The 19,088-nt window shown below is 45.6% G+C and overlaps 1 protein-coding gene across 1 annotated transcript; it reads left to right on the plus strand.

Moving 5' to 3' along the window:
• The first annotated feature begins 16,551 nt into the window (after positions 1–16,551).
• Positions 16,552–18,760, plus strand: LOC109733648 (uncharacterized). Its single transcript, XM_020292869.4, has one exon. The coding sequence runs from the start codon at positions 18,065–18,067 to the stop codon at positions 18,674–18,676; it is 612 nt and encodes a 203-aa protein (XP_020148458.1). The 5' UTR covers positions 16,552–18,064; the 3' UTR covers positions 18,677–18,760.
• Positions 18,761–19,088: the final 328 nt, after the last annotated feature.

Below are 19,088 nucleotides of genomic sequence, written 5' to 3' on the forward strand. Positions count from 1 at the left end.
ATTATAAACGTCAGTAAATCAGCAACACATGGGAAGATATGTTGAAAGTATAAAGCAAGGATGCTTACCAAACACAGCAGCGGTCATCGCATGTACTTGCCGCTTTACACCAGTCAGCTCGTCTACCACCGGTTTGAGAGCTGCCTCTGCGTCTTCAGTTCTTTTCTGCAAAGCGGATTTCTCTGTGTTCCAATCCGCCCGCTCCTTGTTGAAGCTCTCCTTTAGCTTTTCCATAGCGGCTAAGGCGCTCGTCAGCTCATCTTTTTCCTTGGAAGCTTCGGCCTGTTGGGACTTGATATTTTCTTGCAGATCGGCGATTTGAGATTCCTTTTTGCTCAGCTCATCCTATAAAGAGACAGATATATAATGAGTTGACAGTACATATTTGAAGTACCAAGCACATAACAAGTTATGCCCTTAGTACTTGGGGGCTAATGCATATTTGCTCTTAATCAGAAATTTTTACAAGTCCCAAGCACAATACAAGTATTAAGCTTGGCACTTGGGGGCTAATGTGTATTTGCTCATAAAATGCTGATATGGGAATTCTTCTACAAAGTCCCGGTTCATCTTTATAAAGTTAAACCCGCCGTTGGGGGTTACATCAGTGAAGTTAAGATGCATTGTTGCAAACATGAAATTGTTACTAAGTCCCGGTTTAAATTGGTATCTTAAACCGTTACTTGGGGGCTACTGGAGTTGATAAGCTGCAATTAAATATAAGAGAGAAACACTTATGAAAGTTACCTCATATTGCTCCTTCATCATATTTACCAAACCAGCTTCATAGTCACGGCTGGTGTACAGATGGTTCAGGAAGCCAGAGTGAAGGTCTTGAGCATTCAGATGGGCATAATTTGACAAATCGGTGTTCCATTTGCCTTTGCCAATTGCAGAGAGCTCATCTTTGGCAGTATGCTTTGACAAAGCGACAGGATTGCCCGGAGCGGTATGGCCAGTGCCAGTAATCATAATGTCATCATCTTTGTCATCAGCAGCCGTTCTTGGGGTTGGCGGTTTGTCAGTATTCTTAACTGGACTTGCCGGTTTCTTTTCAGTTCGGACAGGGCTGGTTGGCTGGTCAGCATGGCTTGTGGTGTCAAATTCTGCCTGCTGGGCAACGAAGTCATGATCTTGAGGCGGTGGGTCATTAAGTATGGCATCAATGTTGGTCTCTTCAGGCTGGAGTTTTCTCCGGTTCAACAGCCATGTCTTCATCAGCCGGTTTATTCAACCGAGCTTTCTTGCTGGGTCTGGGCTTGGCGCTGAGAAAAATAAACATAAGGATCAGTACAGTATATCAAAATAGCAACATCAAGGATAACAACAAGTGTATAGCTCACCCAACAACCATTTTGAGGGGTGGAAGTTTCGTGGCCGACGACTCGCCAGAAGATGAGTGAGAAGTACCCTGATAATTTGAATCAGACGGGTTAAGAGGCTGGCGGAAATAACCTGCTTTGGGGCATGAAGTATCAATGGGATAAGAGACCTCTAATCGGCGTTTCCGAACCGGACTGTTCGGTAAACCGGCGGAGGTAACTACCTGGCCGCTGTGCCGGGTTGTGCGGCGAGCCTCGTGCTGCTGTGTCTTCAAAAGAAAGTTTGGGTCCAAGTAAGCAAGGGGGTGAGAAAATTTTACTTTCCGGTTTGCTCGACGGATTTTCGATGTCGGCAGAGTATCTGAATCGGAGGAAAGAATGATTACCTCTACATCGTCAGCATGACTGCCTTCAGCGTCGTCCTGATAATAATCATTTTCAATGAGGTGTACGAAAAATGAACCAAGAGAGTCAAGTTCTACCTCTGGTTCCGGATTACCCACATCGTCATCAGCTGGTAGGTCGGAGGATGCAGTGGTCGTTCTCTTGGCAGGTTTTTTAACGACCTTGGTCTTTGGACGAACTGGCTTGACCGGTTTGTCTTGCGGCTTCGCCGGTTTGTCTTGTGATGGTTTCTTGTTCCAGAACGGATCATCACCCTGTCAGAAAATAATCACACTTTCAGAGAATATTTGGACAGAAGCAACTTCAGATAAAAAGATTATATGATTCCTACAACTGGTGGTTTGTTGAAGGTGCAGAAAGGGAGTAGTCCGGTTTGGGCACAGACAACCTCCGGTTCGTTTAGTATCTTTTTTACAGCCTCAGTAACTTCTGCATCTGTAAGCTGAATGTCAATGTGCCGCTGAGCATCCTTCAAACTCCCCATATACTCACACATCAAACCGGAGCGCCGGCTTAAGGGCAAAATACTCCAGCTTATCCAACAACGAGCAAGATCAACTCCTGTCAAACCGTTTGCCATGAAGGCTCTGAGCTTTGATAATTGAGGAGCATAGTTGGCCCTTTCTCTTGCAGTCAACCTCTGAGGAAAAGGATGTGTGTTGCTCAGGCGTTCAGGGCGGTAACCCGGCAGGGGGTTTTCATCAGATGGAGAGGTATCCATGCAATAAAACCAAGTCTGGTTCCACTCTTTGGGGTGACTGTGGAGTTTGGGATGAGGGAAGGTGACTTCTTTCCTTTTCTGAACCGCCATTCCGCCCAGTTCCGTATTGGGTCCATCCGAGAACTCTGTGCGACGGTTTAAGTGAAAGAAATCTCTAAACAGTTCGACTGTAGGTTCCTCTTGCAGGTAAACCTCACAGAAGACTTGGAAGTGGCAGATGTTGGTCACAGAATTGGGACCGATGTCTTGAGGGCGCAACTGAAAATTGGCTAGTACATCTCGGAAAAATTTCGAACCGGGAGGGCTAAAACCTTGACTCAGATGGTCAGCAAACACGACTACCTCTCCGTCCTTGGGTATAGGAGGATTTTCCGGGCCAGGGACCCTCCAGTGGATGACATAGTTCTTGGCTAAAGCGCCCGTTTTAACAAGATTGTTTAACTGTTCTTCGGTTACTCGAGAAGGAGCCCAATTGCATTCATAGACTTGCTTGGCCATGGCAATGAAAGATCTGAAACATGATTATTGCCGGTTTAAGATTTACAAAGGACAACTATACAGCGGTATAAGGATGTAAGCATATTGTTAAACCGGAATTGGTTATTCGTAAACCGGAGTCTGACAATGGAAACAGTATAATGATGAGTGCATTGGCGGTTCAACAGGGGACTAATGGTATCTACTGGGTCATCATTCTGTATATGAAGTTAAATCGCCCAATCTGGTATTAAAAATGTATAAGTGAAGGAAGAAACAAGTTTCACATCTTGCCAGGGTAATTTCAGATCTACCGCGCGTTAGAAAAACAAAATATATTCTGACCTAATTTCCAGCGTGTTAAAGGTTCACCAAGTTCAGATGACTTGGATATCAAGCAGGTGCCTTAACAAGAAGAAAGGATTCTAAACTACAAAAGGCGCTGAAAATAGTGAGATCTAACCGGCCATTGGTGCTACCGAAGGAAGAACAGCTTCAAGCTATGAAGAACACCAAACCCTAATGGCGGATCTAGGGCGAGAAGAAGAGGGACTTACTGGTGTAAGAGAAAGCAGCGGAGGATCATCGCTTTTCTCTGGTACGATCAGGTTGATGCAGCGGCCTTTGTCGAAGCAGAGGCGAAGGACGACGGCGGCGGAAGAGCTTGAGGGTTGGTCGGCGCGAGGAAGACGACGACGCGAAGAGGCACGAGGGGGAAAATGGAAAGACCCCCTGGCCCTATTTATAAGGGCAGAAAGATAAGCGTCAGGCGCGTAAATCGAGGAGCCTAAATTTTGGATATGAGGCGGAGCTGTCGCCTCGATTGTCGGAGGCTCATTAATGAAGGTGGATTATACACGGTTTTAAATAACAGGTGATGTCACGGCGGTTTACCATGGTCCTAGAAGATGATGTCATGGCGGTTTACAAGATTATGTGAAGATGTTGAAGAAAAATTTTCTTAAGTATTGAGGATTGACATGAACCAGTTCAAATCAATCTGGGGCCTAATGTTGGGGATATTACCACTGGACGTAAACCGGCCAGGAGAGGCCGGGTTAACCCCATGTGTAGTTCATCTGTATCTGAAGTCCATGAAGACAGATGGTGACGCTTTATGAAGGCCCAGGGCCCAAAGCCGGTTTAAGGCCTGTAGACATAAACCGGCATTGATATGTAAACTTGTGTTGTAAGATAGAAGTAGCAGAGACCGAGCCGGACATGATTATGAGCCGGCCTCGGGATTCTGTAAACCGACGGGCGTCAACCCATGTATATAAGGGGACGACCCGATGGTGGTTCAAGGACAACAGACAACAACTCGAGACTCAGGCAAAGCGTATTCGCTCCCTGGTCATCGAAACCCCATCAATTCCATCATAACTAGACGTAGGCTTTTACCTTCATCGTAAGGGGCCGAACTAGTATAAAACTCTCTTGCGTCCCTTGTCCGCTTTAACCCCTTTAAGTTAACCCGTAGCGATGGCTCCACGACTAAGTCCTTTCTCTAGGACATCTGCCGTGACAAAACCACGACAACAGGTCATCGCGAGATGACAAACCAAGTCTAAGCCCGTTCTGTCACGGGATCGCCCACCGAAGACTCGGTTTCGCGGAGGGCCAAGCAAATGCCCGAGTTGAGAGATATGAAGTCTCCAACAAGTTCTATAGCTGCAAGATGGAGGAGAACAGTTCTGTCAGTGAACACATACTCAGAATGTCTAGGTATCATAACCACTTGACTCAGCTGGGAGTTAATCTTGCGGATGATAGTGTTATTGACAGAGTTCTTCAATCACTGCCACCAAGCTACAAAGGCTTCATGATGAACTATAATATGCAAGGGATGGATAAGAAAGTTTTATTGCTATTGCTTTCTTCATGACTTATACATATTCGTTTGACTATGAGATTATGCAACTCCCGGATACCGGAGGAATACCTTGTGTGCTATCAAACGTCACAACGTAACTGGGTGATTATAAAGATGCTCTACAGGTATCTCCGAAGGTGTTTTGTTGGGTCAGCATAGATCGAGATTAGGATTTGTCACTCTGAGTATTGAAGAGGTATCTTGGGCCCTCTCGGTAATGCACATCATGATAAGCCTTGCAAGCAATGTGACTAAAGAGTTAGTTACGGGATGATGTATTACGGAACGAGTAAAGAGACTTGCCGGTAACGAGATTGAACTAGGTATGAAGATACCGACCACCGAATCTCGGGCAAGTAACATACCGATGACAAAGGGAATAACGTATGTTGTCATTACGGTACGACCAATAAAGATCTTCGTAGAATATGTGGGAACCAATATGAGCATCCAGGTTCCGCTGTTGGTTATTGACCGGAGAGGTGTCTCGGTCATGTCTACATAGTTCTCGAACCCGTAGGGTCAGCACGCTTAATGTTCGATGACGATTTGTATTATATGAGTTATGTGATTTGGTGACCGAATGTTGTTCGGACTTCCGGATGAGATCAAGGACATGACGAGGAGTCTCGAAATTGGTCAAGAGGTAAAGATTGATATATTGGATGATAGTATTCGGACACCGGAAGTGTTCCGGGATGTATCGGGTGCATATTGGAGTACCGGGGGGCTTACCGGAACCCCCTGGGGGAAAATATGGGCTATATGGGCCATAGGAGGGAGGCACACCAGCCCACACTAGGGGTGGCGCGCGCCCCACAGGGAAGGAGGCCGAATAGGACTAGGAGAGGGGGTGGCGCCCACCTTTCCTTCTCCCCCTCTCTCTCTTTCCCCCTTTCCCCTTCTGGTAAAAGGAAAGGGGGGGCCGAATCCAACTAGGAGCCCAAGTAGGATTCCTCCTACTTGGGCACGCCTAGGGTCGGCCTCCTCCCCCTCCCTCCTTTATATACGTGGGGGGCCTACAACACACATCAATTATTCCAAGCCGTGTGGGGCGCCCCCTCCACAGTTTACGCCTCTGGTCATATTCGCGTAGTGCTTAAGCGAATCCCTGCGCGGATCACTTCACCATCACCGTCACCACGCCGTCGTGCTGACAGAACTCTCCCTCGACACTTCGCTGGATCAAGAGTTCGAGGGACGTCATCGAGCTGAACGTGTGCAGAACTCGGAGGTGCCGTACGTTCGGTGCTTGATCGGTCGGAGCGAGAAGAAGTACGACTACATCAACCGCGTTAACAAACGCTTCCGCTTTCGGTCTACGAGGGTACGTGAACACACTCTCCTCCTCTTGTTGCTATGCATCTCCTAGATAGATCTTGCGTGAGCGTAGGATTTTTTTTGAAATTGCATGCGACGTTCCCCAACACCGGCGGTCTACGGCATTGACCGGCACTGAGATGGGATAGGGGTTGGTGAATAACTGCTTCTCGGTGTTACGGCAGGTCACTATTTTCATTATTTTACTTTATATGTAGTGCTTAATTAGAAGTGGAGATTTGAAAAAATCTAAACGAAAACAGAAGTCATCAAAAGTCATGGCATTTTGGATCTTTAGTCATTAAAAGTTATGAAATATCAGAAAAAAGAGTGGCAAAGAAACACAAACAAATGGGAGGAAAATATGATGCGGCCTTTACCGAGCGTCGATAAACGGCCCTCGGTAAAGGTCCTAAACCTAGGTCCACACGTCCTCTCCATTCGTAGTCGTGCTCGGTAAATATGTGTGTTATTCCTTTTGCTGTTGTTTACATCTCCTTTTATTTTCTTACATGCTTCGCAAAGCACCTTACCATTTTAGTTAGACATTACCGAGATGGTGTTTTTCGGCCGTGCGCCCTTACGGAGGCCCGGATGGTCCACGACGTTGACAGGCACCGAGAGGGGGTAGGGGTTGATGAATACCTGCATCTCTATGTTACGACAGGTCTGTTTTCATTCTTTTACTTTATAGTGCTTAATTAGAAGTTGAGATTTGAAAAAATCTAGCCCAAAACACAAGTCATCAAAAGTCATGTCATTTTGAAACTTGAGTCATTAAAAGACATGAGATATCAGACAAAAAATGAGAGTGGCAAAGATACACACAGAAATAAAAGGTAAATATGATGTGGCTTACTCAGTACCGAGGGTCGATAACCGTTTTCGGTAATAGCTGCATGTACCGAGAGCCCTCTCGGTACAGGTCGTAACCCTAGGTCTAGGGATCTTCATCGTTTGTAGCCGTGCTCGGTAAGAATTTTTCTCCCTATTGCAAGCATCTCTTTTTCTTTCCTGGCCTAATTGATTTACTTGCCACTAACGAAGAAACTAGCCAAGCATAACTTCGTCCTAAATACGCTATAATTTTGTGCTTTGGGCACCATGGCAAAAATAATATACCTTATATAAAGGAACGGAGGGAGTAGTGCTTAGAAGTTGAGATTTGAAAAAATCTAACACAAAACACAAGTCATGGCATTTTGAAACTTTAGTCATTAAAAGATATGAAATATCAGACGAAAACATAGAGGGTAAAAGAACACACACAAAAAAGGATGTGGCATATACTTTACCGAGCGTCGAGAAACGACTCGGTAATATGGAAGTTAACTGACGGAGCCGTCTGTTTCGAACGGGCAAGCCACGTTGCTCCTGTTTGCCGTGCACGGCTCTCGACGTCTGTGCGGTTTGCCGTGCGGTGCTTGTTCGCCATGAGCCAGTGACGACAAAGTAGATAGTTGTCGTGAAGCCAAGTTTGCCGAGAGTGGCTCTCGGCGTTGTTTAGTTTGCTGAGCGTCCGTGTTTTGACTCTCGTCAAAGACTCCGACACCCCCGGGGTATATGAAAATTGGAGTAGTGATGGAACTGTTTAATCCGAGCATGCAAAAGCAAACTTAATAATGGAGTGGGCCTGCCATCATGTCTGATGCCCTTGATTCAAATTACGGAGTTACCTGCTCACGCGATTAGGGTGGATCAACAATTGATGGCCATCACAACCGAGCCGATTTCAGCCATCGTACGGGTGTCTTGTGTTGCTGATCGGCCTCCTACCCTAATGCAAGTCTACACCGGCTGCCGTTGAACTGATGTTAGAGCATCTCCGATAGTAGCCTTATTAGCATTATAGTTGTTTTTTGGGGGTATTTTGGGCAAAAAAACTGCCTTCAACAACTGCCCTCTCACCGGACGATCTGCTTGCACGGTTTCGACGCATGCCGGCATCATGCGGCACTCACGGGCCCAGTGACCCTTTAGAGCATCTCCAACAGCCGCGCTATATAAGCGTCGTGCTGGAAATTTTGGGTTTTTAGCGCTAACTTGTTCATCATGCTTCTTCTTGGTGTTTCAAGTGCTAACTTGTTTTTTTGTTTGTAGCTCACTATTGCACAAAACTTATTCCAAGAAGAGGAGAAAAAGACCAAGAAAGGGAAGATCAAGAAAGGGAGACCATTTACCTTGCCTCATTGCTATGAAGAATTGAAGGATGATGAGAAATGGAAGCACCGTGATGGTGTCGATGACGAGGAGAGCAACAAAAGCAAGCGAACTATTGATTTGGAGGGTGATGAGGAGGAGGCATCAAGTGATGATGGCAAGAGAAGCCCTACACCAAACTCAGCTTTGTACTCCAAGCCAAAAAGACCGGATGGATGCAAGAAAGACGGAAAAAAGAAGAAGAGGAAAGGAGATGACGAGCTAAAAAATGCTATGGGAGCTATTGTGAACGCAAGAAAGGAAGCAAACGATGTGAGGAAGATGTCAAGGAACCAAGATGCCAAGGAGAGGAGGTTGGCGGCTGAGGAGAGGAGGGTGGCGGCCGAGGAGAGGAAGGTGGCATTGGAGGAGAAGAAGTTGGCCATGGAGGAGCGAACTAGGTTGTTGGAATGGGAGAAGTACTTGTTCTTCATGGACACATCTACGCTCGATGAGAAGCAAACAGAGTACATCAATCTTGCCCGTGAAGAAGTCTTGGTCCAAAAAAAGAGCCATGGTTGGTATGAGCGGCATGGGTGAAGGTGGCATGGCCGGCATGGGCAATGGCATGGGCGGCATGGGTGGCATGGGCGTCATGGGAGGCATCGGTGGCTTCGGAGCTACCATGGGCGGCATGGGTGGCATGGGTGGCTTCGTAGCTACCATGGGGGCCATGGGAGGCATGGGTGGCTTCGGAGTTTCCATGGGAGACATGAGTTTTGCGTCTCTCATGGGAGGCATGGGAGAACCTCTGGGCGGCATGGGTGGAATGTCTTCCGGTGTGCCTCATCACACATCTTCGCATGATGCAGTGAAGATCTTGCCAACACCTTCCGAGCTCCACATGATGATGCGGCGCGCGACAATGAAGAGGAGGAGGAAGAATCGTCTTAGGATGAGGATGATGAATCGGAGGAAGAGGAGGATGAAGACGAGGACGAGGCATGATTGTTGATGTGCCATTTGTTTGTGTGAACTTTTGTCATGAACTTGGTTCGGATTTTGAACTTGGTTGGATGATGCTGTGGGCATGAATTTGAACTTTTATGTCATGAACTTATTTGCATGATTTTAAACTATGCCATGTCTTGTTTTGATGTTTGAAATATCATCTCCAAAATGCAACATATGGCAAGCGCCGGCTGCTCGCGCGCGCTGCAGTTTGGCGCGTCTGTTGAAGCGGGCCGCACGTGCAATATTTTGTAGCCGCTGCTGGAGCCAGTGCCCTGCCGCGCGCAAAAAGCCGCTATTTCCGCGCGCAAAACTGTTTTAGCGCGCCGCTCGTTGCACGTCTGTCGAAGATGCTCTTATGCCGCAACTCCGACAGTTGTCCCGATCGTCGTCGTTGTTGCCAGCACCCATGTTGTTCGGGTTGGCCTGGCCTCCGCCCACGTTTGCCGCTGCCGTTTTAAGCGCGTCTTCCGGGGTTACTAGCGCCGCTTGAGGCGCCGTGAAACTACCGCTTCTTCGCCTCTCACTCTTTCGACGCACGCCGAGAAGAAGCCATCCGCCGCCGGAGCTTTCGCGGCCGTCGTTGAGGCGGTCCTCGACCAACTGCAACCGGCCCGTAAGGTCCTCAAAGTAGAGCGTGCACAGGTCAAGCAGAGTCTTTGCTTGGAACTGCCGAGGTATGGGCAGGGGCCTTGGCAGTGAAAGAATGTCTTACCTTGCTAACTTGATGCGGTCTACTCATGCTCAGGTAACGTTTATCTCTGAGATTAAATCTTCCAAAGTGCGTTCAGTTGATCTTATTAACAGATTTGATGTATCTAATGCTTTCGTTGTCCCTTCTAGACGTACTGCAGGGGGTCTTTGGCTTATGTGGAACGATGAGCTCAAAGTCACTGTCCATAGTTCTTCCTTCCACTATATATTAGCGAATGTTATCCATGTAGCCTCTGGGGTCAATTTTTGCTTGATCTGTATATATGGTGACCCGTACCATAAGCAGACTGAGGTCATCTGGGACCAGGTTGCTGCTTTTGTTTATGATAACTTAGGTAAACCCATGGTTTGTATGGGTGACTTAAACGACATCTTGTATGATATCGATGGGTGTAATGGTAATATCAACTACTATCGTATGCATGTTTTTCGCTCTCTTGTCAAGAATTGTGGTCTCTTTGATATTGGTTATAGCGGTCCTGCTTATACTTGGCGTGGTAGACACAATACCTCTAAACCTGTTCTTAGACGCTTAGATCGTTGTTTGGTTAACTCTCACTGGTGCTCCTTCTATCCGAATACGAAAGTCTTAAATTTACCTATTATTCTCAGTGATCATGCTCCTATTTTAATCTCTACTGATGGAAATTTTGTCAAACCTAGACAGACTTTCAAATTTGAAAACTGGTGGCTTATGGAACAAGATTTTCACTCCTTCACTAAAAATATTTGGAGCAATGCTTCTCATACTTCTTTTGCAGCAAAATCTTCCTATCTTGCAGGATCACTCCAAGCTTGGTGTAAAAAGAAAAAACCTCTACAAAATGAACTTGCACTCTTGGAGGCAAAAATCAATGAACTTCAACAACTTCCTCTTCAGTATCAAAATCAAGATCTACAGTGTTCTCTCACGGCAATGTATGAATTGACGCTTACTAAAATCAATCAGTACTACAAGCAAAGGAGTAAAAAGAATTGGGTAGCAAAAGGGGATCGTAATACTAAATTTTTTCATCAAGCTGTCATTAAACGTAGGAAAAGAAATACTATTTGTTCCATTAAAGATGAGCATGATCTTGTTCACTGCAATCCTACTGCCATTATGCAAACTTTTGTGAACTACTTCAAATGTATTTTCTCTTCCCCGAATGACAACATGACTAGACCATTTCCTCATTTTCAGGGTTACAATGATAACTATGATCCTACTTATTCTATTCCTGATAATGCTGAAATTTTGCAGATTCTTAAGGATATGAAGCTTAATGCCTCTCCTGGTCCCGATGGTTTCAATGTTGAATTCTATTTAGCTACTTGGGATTGGATAGGGGAAGAAGTCACTAAGCTTGTTACTAATTTTTATCAGACGGCTACCCTTCCTTCTCATATTAATAACACCAACATTGCTCTCATTCCTAAGAAATTGGTGCCTCTTGTTCCTACTGATTATAGACCTATTAGTCTTTGTAATGTGATTTATAAAATTATTGCTAAATCTCTGGCTAATAGACTTAAGACTCACCTTCCTGACTATATTGATCCCGCTCAACAGGCTTTCATACAAGGTAGGCGTATCAGTGATAACATCATTATTGCTCAGGAAAATGCTCACTCTTTTTCTCTTAAATCTTGGAATCATAAAGCTTTCATGCTCAAAATTGATCTTGCTAAAGCTTTTGACCGTCTTGAGTGGAACTTCATTGTTTCTGCTTTGGCTCGTAAAGGATTGCATGGTCATTTCATAAATTTGGTTCATGCCTGCATCTCCTCACCTACTTTCTCTGTGCTTATTAATGGTCAACCCTCTCAAAAATTTAAAAACTACAGAGGTATTAGACAGGGCTGCCCCATGTCTCCTTATTTATTTGTTCTAGCTATCAATGAGTTATCCATTATGCTGAATGAGGCTTTGCAGGCCAATCATTTGTTTGGTATTTCTCTTGGACCAAATTGCCCTTCTGTGCATTCCTTACTGTTTGCAGACGATCTTCTTGTCTGTGGGCAGGCTACTTGTCAGGAGGCTCAGGTTATGGCCAACTTGATTAATCACTTCTGTAACATCTCTGGCCAAACTCCTAACTGGAGTAAATCAGCTATCTTTTTCAGTTTTCATGTTCCTCAGCAGGTAAGAGATGACATTAAAAGCATTTTTCCAGTAGCTAATCTGGATGACAACTTCACTCATTTAGGTCATCCTCTCATTCTTCCTGCTAACAATAGAGTAGCTGCTTACAACTTTGTCTTAGATAAATTTCTTAACAAGCTGCCTTCCTATAAAGCTAATATGCTTTCTCATGCTGCTAGATTGGAATTAATCCGTTCTGTTTTCTCGGCCATTCCAGTTTATTACATGTCCAATATTTTATTCTCAAAAAAGTTCATTGCTAAACTTACTGCAGTAATCAGAAACTTCTGGTGGACAGGTATTAGAGAAACAGATTCCAGGAAAAGTCTTTGCCTTCGTGCTTGGAAGGACATTTCAAATTCAAAAACAGAAGGAGGATTGGGTATCAGAAACTTGAGGGCAATTAATGAAAGTCTAATTCTAGCTGCGGCTTGGAGGTTAGCAATTAATCCTACTTCACATTTATATTCTGTACTCCGAGCCAAATATTTCCCTAATACAACTATTTGGAAAGCTACTCCAGCTCCTCCTAAGTCTGCTTTTTGGGCTGCTATTCTTAAAATGTTTCCCAAGATTAAATATCATGCGTTCTACCAACTGACCCAGGGGAATATTTCTTTATGGAGCATGCCTTGGTGTACCAATTGGAATACTATTCATGACTACCTTATTCCTCAGCATTCTGCGTTTGCTTATCCCTCTTTAGTTAAAGATCTTTGGATGACAGACGCTAGGTCTTGGAATCATCAGCTCATCCGCCAACTTTTTAGGGAACCTCTTGCTTCTCAAATCATCAATACCAATATTATTCAGGATGATAATGAAGATCTTCTTTGTTGGCCTTTAGCTCCCAATGGTAGCTGTTCTCCTAAACATGCTTATAAAATTTGTTTACATGACATTCATGCTCATCCTAGAACAGCTCCTACTCAAGTTGCCACTGATTTAAAAAACTTTCTTAAAGTGATGTGGAAAAACAATTCCATGCTCCCTAAAATCAAAACTTTCGCTTGGCGTCTTCTTAGTAAAGCTCTGCCTACAGGTATGAGAGCAGGTAAATTTTCCAGTCATATTTCTCAAATTTGTTCTAGATGTGCGCATCACGAAGATGATTTCCATCTTTTTTTCCTTTGTCACTTTGCTAGAGCTGCCTGGTTTGCGCACCCTTGGTTTATTAGATCCGACACTCTGGTTCATAATCATGATTCTCTCCTTTCAGCCATTACTTCTTTTCTGAATTCTGGTCATCCTTTTGCTTCAATGCAAAATATTTTCAATTTCTTATGGTGCATTTGGAAAGCAAGGAATGAGCTCCTTTTTGAGCACAGGAAAGTACACCCGAACAAGATTCACATCATGGCTGCAAATACAGACTGCGCGCTGCAGGCTGAGGCACTGGTGTCGGGACAAGTGTACAGCAGTTTTTCAGACAGTCTGAATAATGAACAACATATACCTCTGCAGGGTACAACTATCAAGTCTGATCTCATCATTAAAGGGACTAAAATTTATTCTGATGCGGCCTTTCGATCTTCAAAAATTCCAGGTATTCTGAGGGGACAAGTTGGTACAGGTATTGGAATTTACTTTTCTATTCCCGTTGATCATGGTGAGCTTAATATTCAGATTCAGGCTTCTGCCCCTGTAACCACAGATCCTACTCATGCAGAAGCCAAGGCTCTTTCTTGCGCTGCTCTTATTGCAAACAAATTGAATGTGCAGCAACCTACTTTTTTAACTGATTGTCTTCCTCTCGCTTCTGCTGCTGCTTCTAAGACCATTTCCCACCCTGCTACTCCTTGGAATATCAGAAATGAATTAGCCTCTTTTAATAGCATTTATTCTATTCTAAATGCTCAGGTGTTCCACATTTCCAGGAATCTAAATGGAGTGGCTCACAATCTTGCACAACAGGTGTACCAGGCTTCAGATCAGCCACTGATGATTTGCTCTACAAGATCACATGACACAAACCTCTGTCCTGTTGCGGCTGCTCTAGCTCAATTCTCTGGCACAGGGTTCCAACTACACAAGGTGTATTGCTACTAAAAACAGCACTCAAAGCAAGGGTCCTCCTGCCTGCAAGAATAGCTGGACTCTGGTGTTACCACAAGCATAGGACAACACATCTCTACCGGCGTTGGTGGTCTTTTCTTTAAGCTGCAGTTCATCTGGTTGATTAGTTTTTCAACCTATCTTTGCTTCTCCATTGCAGCCTCTTTTTCGGGCTCTGTCTCTTATTCTTCAGTCTGTTGCCCATGTAACTTGTAATGACCCCATAAGCTGTCAATGGAATTTGGGCACCTTTCAGGTGCCATGCTTTGTTCAAAAAAAAAAAAAAAGCAGAGTCTTGATAGAGATTGCTACCTATGCAAAGTGGGAGGGGACGACTCGCAGGAACTTCAACAGTGTCCTACCTGTAACTATGTACTACTATTAAGAATGTGACGTGAATCAAAAAGATAATGTAGTAATGTACTATGATTTGAAAAGGTATAACCGCGTAGGGATTGGAGCGAGCGTTACAAACTAACTATCCAAGTATTATCTTTGGGCGATCAATACTACTTAGTGCCAGTTAACAAGTCTTGTGTTGCTACCATGCCCATCAGTCAGTTTTCATGACATGTGTACGGTGATATATTCGTCATGACATGTGGAAGATTTTGGAACGGTCATTACATGTCATTGGAGAGCCAGCAATCAAAATTTGAACAGGAGAAAAATAATGCAGGATGGAATACTTCTATCCCACTTAGCGAGTCTCAACGCAAGTGCTTGCATAAGCGATTACCATGGGCGGAGCCAGGATTTAGGCATAGGGAGGAGGGGGGCAAAGAGACGACAAGCAGAAAAATGAACATAACGAAATATTGTAGGCATATGATGATTTGGATATTGAATTGCCTTTGACTGATTCATCTTACCATTTTACTAGAGTGTTTTTCCAGTAAGTTTAACATGAGTGGATCATTTACTCATTTTTCTTTGCAATCAGCTAGACTATAAATGTTCAATTTTTTTTCTGAATTAGGATTAGTGCTATTTTCTTCAGAAGCTACTCGTCATACAACAAGAATCAATTTTGTCGTGGATGGATAAGTAGTTTTCCTCTTTCATGACTATGCACGCACCATTTATAATTATTTAATTCAAAATTATATCAACAATGAATCAGGCCTGGTGAGGATAAAAGGAAATTGCCACCCACGTTAGCTGATTCCAGCTAAATCAAGAGAATTTATAGTATGTACTCTAAATCAAGAGAATTTGTAGTATGTACTCTAGTAGGAATTTTCCTTCCAGGACTAGGCTTCAGTTACATATTCACATGTGGGCTTCTCTCTCTCAAGTTACATATTACTAGGCTTCCAGGTTGGGTGGATCAACTAGTATTGGGCTTTACTCAAAAGACAAAAGCTAGTATTGGGCTTTTCTCTCAAGTTATATATTACTAGGCTTCAGTTGGTGGCAGTTGGATACCCTCAAAAAAATAAGTTGGTGGCAGTTTTGTTTTTCCAATACTTGTTAAATTTAACTAAGACAAGCTTACGTACATATAGAACGAGACTAACCGAGACGTTGTTATATTTAACTCTTTTTTCTCTAGCAGGTTATTTCATTCGGTTAACTTTTTCTAGTTTATTTTTTGTTGGCTTGGGCTTTAATTATGTTTTGTAAGTGTTTTTTCGTTTTTATATTGTGTCGCGATGTTGTTGGAGACTATATTTGTTCGGAGTTGTTCGATGCGTGGTTGTGGTGTCCTTACAGCAATGTCAGTCAGTGGTTGTTATGTGAGCCCATCCCATTCAGAGCTCTTAATCCACACTGAATATATGAAAATTGTTGTTATAATGCTCACATGGGTCGGCCAACAAAACTCTCGCTCGCACAACTCGGCTTCCTGTTCCGCTCGCTCGCTTAGCTTTTGTTTTGCTCCACAGCTTACTGCTAGCTTAGGAAAACCGTCTATCATTTTCTTATTTGAATTCTTTTGCTAAATTCAAGGAAGGCACGGGTTTAAGAAAATCTGGTTTTAAAAAACATGAATTTTAAAAAATGTTCACAAAGTTACAAAAATATTCATGAATTCCAAACAAACACGAATTTGAAAAAGGTACCCAAATTTAGAAGATTTCAAAGACTATAAAAATATTCATGAACTTTAGAAATATTCATAAGTAAAAAAAAGTGTTCATTAATTTTAAAAAAATCATGAATTTTAAAAATAACTCAACATCCTAAACTGTTCAAGAATTTTAGTAAACATTGCTGAATCTTAGTGCACGCACTATAAATAAACCTCAGCTTCATGAACACCTCCATGAGGAGTAGGGTATTACGGGGGAACATTGCCGATCAAAAACAGCCCCCGCGTCGTCCGCTCGGGCGACTCGGGCGGCGACTAGGGTTTCCGCCCAGCGCCGCCACCCCTCACCCCCTTCCCCCTCGTCGCCACCCGAGGTGGCCGCAGGCAAGCCTGCGCGGTCGCCGGTGACGGTGGCGGCGAGGCCCTGCTCGCTCCGTTTCTGGCGGAGGACTCCGGATCTGGGGTGGCGGCCCTTGGCGCGGCGGCGGCGCCCTCCCGGCTGGCGGCGTCCGTGGGTGGTCCTAGCCGGCGTTCCCGACCACGCGGGTGGTGGGACGGCGGCGGGTGGTGGCTGCGGCGTGGAGATCCCCCTCCTCGTCAGATCTGAGGTTCGACTCCCCTCCCCTTCAGCTCTCTCATCCCCGCCGGATCCAGCAGCTTTGGTCGCCGGAAAGGTGTGGATGGGTGCCCGGTGGTGCGGTTTTGGGACCGTGGGAAACCATTGGTCGGCTGGTCCGGCCCGGCGGCAGCGACGCCCCTGGGCGCCGCCCTTCCTCCTTGGAGGTGCAGCTGAGATCCCAACCCTATCCACCCCCGTTCCCCTCCCGGGTGAAAGCCCAAAATCCTTCTTGGATTGGGCGGTGACGGCGCGCTGCGCGTCGTGCCCTCCTTGGAGGCGCCGCCTGGGGAGTGTGCGTTCGGGTGAGGGGCGGCAAAGCTGGAGTTTTGGGCGGCTATGGTTATCAGGTGGCTGTGGTTGGCCTGGCTGGTAGGGAAGTCTGTCCCTGCTCCCCTCAAGTGCGGTGCTCCTCGGCGGTGGCGTGTTTGGCTCAGCTCCGGCGGTACGGCGTCTGCGATCCGGCGGTAGGGGATAGGGTTCCTCTTCCCAGCAGTAGCAGCACGTCCCTGGCCATGGACGCCCGGTGTTTCTCTTCAGCGGCCGACGACTCCTGCTCCTCGTCGTTCTGCGGCCTCTCCTGATGTCCGTGCTGCTCGTTCTTCAGTGGCTCCTCCCGGTGGCTTTCCCGCTGTCTTTCAGGTGTCCTAGGTTGCTTCGGTGTGTCAGATGAGGTGTGCTCATGTCCTAGGAGGTTGTGCTCTGTGACTATCCCAGGACTCGAGGTCGGCATCTCCCTTGCTCTAGGGTGAGCGTCTCTCATGTCCGTCGGTGGCGCCTTTCGATCCAAGGCGAGAGGGAAGGGTCCCTCTACGGCGAGAGCGATGGAAGATGCTTGGTTTCCTCCAACCTTGGACTCGGTCATGTCCACAACTCCACTCTGTTTCGGCAGGTCCTCGTTGTGCTCACGCTGCTCGCAATTCTTGGCTCTTGTTTGCTGCGGTCGGCGGCGTGTACTAGCTTGGGCTTCCTTGTTCTGAGCTAGTTTTCTGCGTCGAGTTGTAAGCTTCCTAGGGAGCTCCCTTGTATCGTTCGGCCGATGTGCTTGGTGTGGTGTTGTGTTGTAATTCCTGGCCGGTTGATGGCTTTGTTAATTCAAAGCTGGGCTCTCCGCGAGCCTTCGTTCTAAAAGAAAAAATGAACACCTCCATCCATCCATCTCTACAATACACATCCTTCTCCATCCATTTCACTCCATCTCCCTCTGCTTCAGTATAGTTCAAGTCTTCTATCTTAGCTAGCCTTCTAGCAATGGCAACAATGGCGCCGACCTCCATCGTCTTCTCCATGATCGTCTTCCTGCTCCTTTCCAATGCCATCACCACTCAAGCCGGCACCTCTGGCAGTGGCAAACCTAAGGCAACAAGCCTCATAGTGGAAGCGTGCAAGAACGCCTCAGGCAAGAGCCAAGACACCGGTGTCACAAAGGAATTCTGTTTGTCGACCCTCCAGTTGGACAGTCGGAGCGCCAAGGCTAAAGACCTCCGTGACTTGGTGGTCATCTCGATTGACATCCTGAAGGGCCGTGTCAGTGATGCTGGCGTCAAGGTAAAGAAAATGCTGCAAAACGCCAAGAAAGGCACGCTGACAATGCATGCTCTCAGCATTTGTGAGTTGCAATATGAGAAGGTGGTGAGCACGCTCAACATCTGCCAAGCTATGATTAGGGATCACCAAGGTGACAAGGGCGACCTGAAGTCATTGGGTCTACTCCATTGTGTGGATATGACCGGTGAGACAATCAAAGAGTGCGAAAATGAGCTTGGAGATGTGCGAGGGGCGGAGGCGCTGCTTAGTGAAAACGAGGGGTTGCGCATTCTGGCCAACCTAAACAGAGCCTTGGTTGCACCGTATGATGTCTAATGTTTGTGTTTTACCTGCTTGAAAGGGATGTAGATCGATGTGACATCGGTTTTACTGTTATTTGAAATAATAATCACAACGTTTGTTGTGGCACAAATTTTACTGATCATATTTTGTGGCTCACTCGTCTTTTCTGCTTCAAAGGCTAACAATGCGACTGCTGGTTCAAAACGGATTTGTGAAACCTGTTAGAACCTGAGCGAGTATGTGTGTGTGAGGGAGATTTGTGCAATACTTTCTGTATTGATTGATCGAGTAACAAAGTACTCTTAAGCCAACACATTGTCTGCGTTCAGGTCATCCGGTACGCCCGCCACCATCTGCATGTTCTCCATGTTTCTAGCACACGAGCAGCAAGATGGGCCATCTTGTTCTGATTTCTGCAAGCATGCATATTGGACCTGACTACCTG

The sequence above is a fragment of the Aegilops tauschii genome, chromosome 5 (genome assembly GCF_002575655.3).
Source record: "Aegilops tauschii subsp. strangulata cultivar AL8/78 chromosome 5, Aet v6.0, whole genome shotgun sequence".
NCBI lineage: Eukaryota > Viridiplantae > Streptophyta > Magnoliopsida > Poales > Poaceae > Aegilops > Aegilops tauschii.